Source organism: Hydra vulgaris, chromosome 09, assembly GCF_038396675.1.
Source record: "Hydra vulgaris chromosome 09, alternate assembly HydraT2T_AEP".
Taxonomy (NCBI): domain Eukaryota; kingdom Metazoa; phylum Cnidaria; class Hydrozoa; order Anthoathecata; family Hydridae; genus Hydra; species Hydra vulgaris.
The window spans coordinates 40223799-40230388 of NC_088928.1; the positions used below are offsets into that span (position 1 = coordinate 40223799).

Here is a 6590-nt window from a genome sequence, read left to right on the forward strand (position 1 = left end):
TGATACCTTATAGCGTTTATATATTGAAAGTCGTTTAAGTCTTCTAATTAAATACAACAGCTACTCAGAAATAACTTTTATTCAATCTTGCTTCAGTTGAATGTTTGTTATCAATAAAAATTGACATTAAATAACTGTTGCATCTGAACAAGTTTGTTAGTTTTTGCATGAAAAGACCACAAATCACTTAGATCCCAACAATTTAAATAATATTTCAAATGACTTTACAATCTGACTACAGAAAGCTAATATAATAAGTTGTTCTTATTTAAACTAAATTTTTGATTAGTACAGATATGTTATAAATGTATAATTATATTTTTGTTATTTTAAAGTGTTTTTAGTTTGTGTTAAATATGTGAAATATTTTACTAAATGTGTCTTAGATAAATAAAAAAAAAGATAAATTAATGTACATAATTGTCTACTGGATATTGGGAAACCTTAACTTGTTCTCATGGCTTTGCATTTTAATTTTTATCTTTTCAATAAAAATAAATTACTATTAAAATTGCTATTTTGCTTGCTGGTTTTTACTATTGTCACAGTTTTAATGACCATGAAATCTATATTTAAAAGCCCATTAAGTCATTTTTGTTTATATCAATCATACTCCAATGAAAATTGGACTGTAAATGGGAAACACAATATTCGGACAATATACTCTAGTAAAAAATATATGAAAAAGAAATATGAAAATATTTACAAAAGAAATATAAGCAATATAAAGGATAAAAATAATTTGTTAGCTGTTAACAAATCTGTTGTAAACAGGCATGAAAAACACAGACTGAAAAAGATTTCATTTAACACAAGCATTAATTTGAAAAAAAAGGAATTCCATAGTTTAACTAAAAATAATGAATTTGACTTAAAACTATCAACAAGTAATCATTATGGATCACATACAACATTACCATGGTATTTGCAACCAGATAAACTTGAAAACCTCAATAAAAATATTGTCTATGAAAATCTCAAAATACCAAAAGCAGAAAAACGCATTCCTGTTAATATAATTTTAATTGTCTCATCTGCACCTTCTCGAATTGATCGGAGATTTGCCATTCGTCAAACTTGGTGGAAACAATGCAAATCTACTTCTAAGGTAAAAATTTGTTTATAACTATTTTTGACAATTTTATTGTATTTTATTAAATATATATATTTTTAAAAAAATACTCCGTTCAAAATTTATGAAACCTCGAGAAAATGCTCAAGGGATTTGTTGGGGAGTTATAAAAATTATAATAATAGACATTTATATAAATAATATAGTTATATTACTAATATAATACTCTTAATATATGTGTGTGTATATATATATATATATATATATATATATATATATATATATATATATATATATATATATATATATATATATATATATATATATATATATATATATATATATATATATGTATATATATATATATATATATATGTATGTATGAATATATATCAGGGATGCGGAGTCCCAAAAAGGACTCCGGATTTGAAAGTCACAAAAAGATTACTATATCCTAGTTTTTGGTATCCAGGAGCTCTAAAAATATAAATAAGTTTATGGACTACTAATAGGAAAAAAGTTAAGACTTTTAGGTTAGAGGAACAATCATTTTTTGAGCCCGGAGTCCTTAAGTATAATGGTGGCAAGGACTCCGGGCTTAAAAACAATAAGTTTCAAGTCTTTAAATCTCATGAATTTTTTTCTTGTCGCAAATCATAAGTCAACAAACATGTTTAGAGTTTCTGGACACTACAGGCTTGAAAAAAGTAGAGATATAAAGCAGAAGTCCTTTTGATACTCCGCATCCCTGATATATATATATATATATATATATATATATATATATATATATATATATATATATATATATATATATATATAATGTATTATATATTAACATTTGTTTACAAGATAGTTAAGTAAAAGTTATTTTGACAACATATATTAAACTAGGTATGTAACGGATGTTTAAAGGGATCCATAAAGAACGTACACAGTAAAATCACTGATTTAGGACCCTCACCCCTTTGTATGCATCTGTATGCTTTAAACTCCCCTTCTCCATCCGTAACACGTAAATTTTTCAAAACCTTACTCCTTGTAGGCATTCTTGTTTCATGATTTTTTCTGACTCAAAAACAAATTATTTCAAAGATTTCTAAAATAGTTTTAACAATTTAAAAAATTTGTTCTAATCCATATTTATAGAAATTTTAAGTTTAATTTTGTTGTACTTTTTTTTACATAAATAATTTTTCTTTTAACTTGCTAAGTTATTTACCACATATATAAGAAGAAATGTCTAGTACTTTATATTGCAATTTAATGGTTGACAAAATACACTACACAGTGGGGTATTTAATTTTAAATTTTTCAAAACTCGCAAACAAAAAATTAAAAATCATTTAAGCAAAGCTGAATAGTCAGTGAATATTTTAAGTTAAGTAACCACAATAAGCTTTAACAATACACAGTAGGATATATACAAATATGAGCATTAGTTATTGTTCATTTCATTTATTTCAGTTGTTCTTTTTTTAAGCAGTTATCAGTATCAAATGTAGATTAAATAAAAATTTTGAAGTGATAAGTGATGAGTTCTAATCAAGCTGGTAAGCTAAATAAATTTCAAAAATATAAATATTGTTATTATTTATAAGATTAGTTTTTAAAAAAGAAACTTTTCTTTTCATTTTATCATTTCACAAAGTTTCATACATATTGTTTTTTTTTATTGTTTTTTTGTTCTGACACTCCCAACAAGGCTGTATGCAAACACTATTAAGTTGGGAGTTACTAGAAAAAAAAAGAATAGTGTTATAGACCAAAGAAACAGTTGACAGTCAATTTGAAAAGTTGTAGGTTGTATGAGTCAGGAAAACATGAAGATAGGAGAGAGTTCCGAAGGGTTGAAGTGCAGGTAAAAAAAACTACACAAGTAAAAGTTTTCAGAGCATGCAGTAAACTAATGAGAATTAGCTGAATAACAAATCGAGCGAGAATAAATTTTCAATTGATGGAACTAGAGATAATAGCTCCTTTGAGTACCAACCATGATAGTATTTGTAGAAAAAAGAAAGAGATGCAACTTTATGACGATGGGAAAGAGGCCCAAGCTTAGCAGATAGAGACGGTCTAACTACGTTTACAATGCGTTTTTGGACCTTGTCTAGAAGATAAGGAGCATCATTAGAAGAACCAGCACAGTATTCCATATAGGGACTACAGTATTCTATATAAGGACTACAGTATTCCATATAGGGACAATTAAGAGATTTGTAGAGGTTGAGAATGGAATCTGGAGAGAGAAAATGGCGAGCATGATAAAGAAAAGCAACCTTAGCAGATGCTAACTTATCAATCGCTTGTATATATGATTTCCATGTAAGGTCAGTAGTAAACGATAGTCCAAAATGACATAAAGGAGAGTACTCAGTGAGAGGGTTGCCATTCAGGAGGATTGTTGAAATGCATATGGGAGATGTTTCTGTAGATTAAATATCAAAAATTATCTGTGGTTATCAATGACGAAACAATATCTTATTAGATTGACATTAATTTTAATTGCATGTGAGCTCACTGAGAGCTTTGAATTTGAATTATCAATAAATCAATATGCTTCAACTCTTCTAGAAGTTAATGCGCCACCCTAACCCCTGTCGCCCTATACTCTTTCCCCTGCCCCCATCCCTCCCATGACGCTAAACCTCAAACCGCCACTTCTGGTAAAAAATCCAACCAGTTCAAAAACAAGCTGGGCTTCTTTACCAGAAGCTACTAGCTTTTGGTAAAAAATCTGGTTTGTTTTTGAACTGGTTGGTTGAAGTTAAATTGACAATGTAGTTTAGAAGCTTGTTGCAAAATTATGGGCTGTGGTTGGTAAAAAAATTATGCCATTGATTACAGTTTTTAATTATTTCTACTCTTAGTTGCGATGATCTGTCTTTGTTTGCTTTGCAAAGAGCCTACTTCAAGTATTTTTTTTAATTTATAGTTTTGGATAAGGTCTCATAAAAGTTGTTCTTCTAGGGTTGTAAGATCAAGGATCTTGAGCTTGTCCTGCATCAACTAGTATTTTTCCCCAAGTGCGTTTAATCAACTCAAACAAATTCCGTTGATAAATTTGAATATCTCCTGTAATACCGCCATGTATTCAAACAAACAAAAAATAGCCTTTCATTGATTTTCGTCATGACATGAACACTATAGTCATTTAATATGTAAATCCCGTGATGTGTAAAAATATTGATCCTGTTTGGTAGGTTAGCTATTGTACTTAGCATATGCTCTAAACAAAAGGAAACTTTAGGTCCCCATTAAAATATAGATTTGATTAGGATTAAGCTTAACCCAAATAACTTTGCCTTTTAACACAAATTATTTTTTAAGTAAGACTTTAGGTTCATTGCATGCTTGAGTGTAAGCAGTAGTTTGTACTATTGAAAGAGAATAATTTTCTTTGATGTTTGTATCCAAACCAGTGAAGTTCGAGGTTTTTTGGGTAGGAGTTTTATTCTGGTTGGGAGACATTTGGTCACATTCAGCACAGGTTGGGAAACTCCAAAGTTTTTAGTAAAACATTTACATACTATCCAAGTTCAGGTGCTCAAATTTTTTTTTGCTGCCTACATGCATTATTTGAAAGGGGTTGTTAGAATGGCGCAGACTGACACCATGTTTTCTAATCCAGTTTTTATTAATTGGTTTTTTAGGTTTTCACATTTACAAACCACTCAAATAAAACTTGTCTGACATCTAAATAGTAATTTTTCGGCCGCCTCCTGTATGATGATACACGATGGAGCAGTTATAGTATCTTCATCTGCCTCGACTTTTAGGCATCTTTTTTTTCAAGTTTTAGAGATTTTGTTTAAGTAGAATTATTTTTATATGTTTTATTCAGCTCTATCACATAGCTGATAAAAAGTGTGAATAATAGTTTGTTAAACTTAATCTTTGTATTTTTAGATATCTATCAAATGTGTATTTCTAACTGATTGGAAAGATCCAAGTTCTAACAGCGATAATGGTAATAGCGTTGACCTACAATTGGAATCTGATAGGTATGGAGACATTCATTTTCAAAATTTGACCGGAGGATATGATTTTGGAAAACGATTTCTTTATCATATGGTGTGGGCTATTCAAAATTTTAAGTTTGATTATTTTTTAAGACTCGACGATGATTATTTTTTATGTCTTGAAAGGTTTCTTAATGAAGTACCAATGCCTCCTAAGCAGCTCTATCATTGGGGTTGGGTGCATTGTATTAATGAGTTAGTTCGTCCAGAAGAAAGTATAATTCTGCTATCGAATGGTTTAATTGAAAGATTTTTAGGTCAGGATCCTGAAAGAATGCAATGTCATCGTTGGGCTGATCAGATGATTGGAATTTGGGTTAACAATATTTATTTGCCTGGTTTTCAATATAAACATGATAATCGTTTACATCACGATCCGCCTGCTATGTTTATTGAAAATTTTAAAACTCAAAAAAATATTTGTGATAGGTTTATTGGCATTCATGGTAGTTATCCAAAAGATATGATGACTCTTTGGAGGAATAGAGGCCGAAGATATTATAACAAAAACAAGACACTTGATGATTACAGCGAATATTGTATGTATAATCAATATATGAACTGGGATTTATTTGAAAATGAATGGCATGCTACGCCGATGTTGTGTAAGGAAGATCCTAGTTGGGGTGGAACTTTAGGAACTCTTTATCATGGGCGGCAAGGTCAGATAGCTCAAGTGTGACAAGTTTATAAATAGTTTGTTTCGATACTTTTTAATTTTTTATTGTAGATACATTTTTAATTGCATATCTACGTATTTTTATATAAAAAAATAAATAAAAATATTTTATTCTTATAAATTTTTAGTTGCTTTTCTATGTTAAATATGTTATGTTTAAATATATCAGATGCCTATTAAAAGAGTGGTATTTTGGCCTTACTTTTTATTGAGGATATTAATGTTTTGTTTTTTCAATTTTTTTAAAGAAGTTTTGTCCAAAAAACAAAGTTAGCAAATGCATTTTGATATTGTTATTATAATATACAATTATATTTATTAAATTAAATTAGAGTCGCTTAATTTAAAAAACAGCATACAATGGTGTGATTTAAAATTTTACAAAGTTGTTACAAAATATTTGGCAATATTTTGTTAATTCATCAATTTGTTACTTATTATTTTCAATACGAAATAGTTATCTCATTTGCCTTGTGCAATATTATGTCAATTTTTTTTAATGCTTGTTTTATTGTATTTAAATAGTGGTTATCTCATTAATAGCGATGATCTCATCAATAAAATAATTAATAAAATAACACGTACATAATGTCCAATAAATATTATCTTGTTAAGTTATATTCATTTAAAATCTACAAAATACCATATAGTAATTAATATCTATAGTAAATATCTATTTTCACTCAAATGTTTTGTTTTTTTTTAAACATCTTCGCTTCCAACAAGGCTGCAAGCAAAAACTAATTAAAGTTGGAAGTTACTGGAAGAGAAAAGATGAAGATTGTAGAGCAAGATAACGATTGACAGACGACTTAAA

At 28.5% G+C, this 6590-nt stretch overlaps 1 protein-coding gene across 2 annotated transcripts; it reads left to right on the forward strand.

Annotated features, from left to right (window-relative positions):
• The first annotated feature begins 364 nt into the window (after positions 1–364).
• Positions 365–5955, forward strand: LOC100201434 (uncharacterized). 2 transcript variants are annotated; one of them, XM_065805692.1, is made up of 3 exons: positions 365–1108; positions 4982–5076; positions 5221–5955. In XM_065805692.1, the coding sequence occupies exons 1-3, from the start codon at positions 458–460 to the stop codon at positions 5774–5776; spliced, it is 1302 nt and encodes a 433-aa protein (XP_065661764.1). In that variant the 5' UTR covers positions 365–457; the 3' UTR covers positions 5777–5955. The 2 variants fall into 2 exon arrangements, with proteins under 2 accessions (XP_065661764.1, XP_065661762.1); XM_065805690.1 differs by having other exon boundaries at positions 4982–5955.
• Positions 5956–6590: the final 635 nt, after the last annotated feature.

What these genes read in the sequence shown, in the direction of transcription:
- LOC100201434 (XM_065805690.1), top strand. Translation starts at nt 458, where the DNA reads ATGGCTTTGCATTTTAATTTTTATCTTTTCAATAAAAATAAATTACTA. An exon ending in AATGCAAATCTACTTCTAAG is followed by an intron (nt 1,109 to 4,981) that starts GTAAAAATTTGT and finishes TTGTATTTTTAG; the next exon opens with ATATCTATCAAATGTGTATT.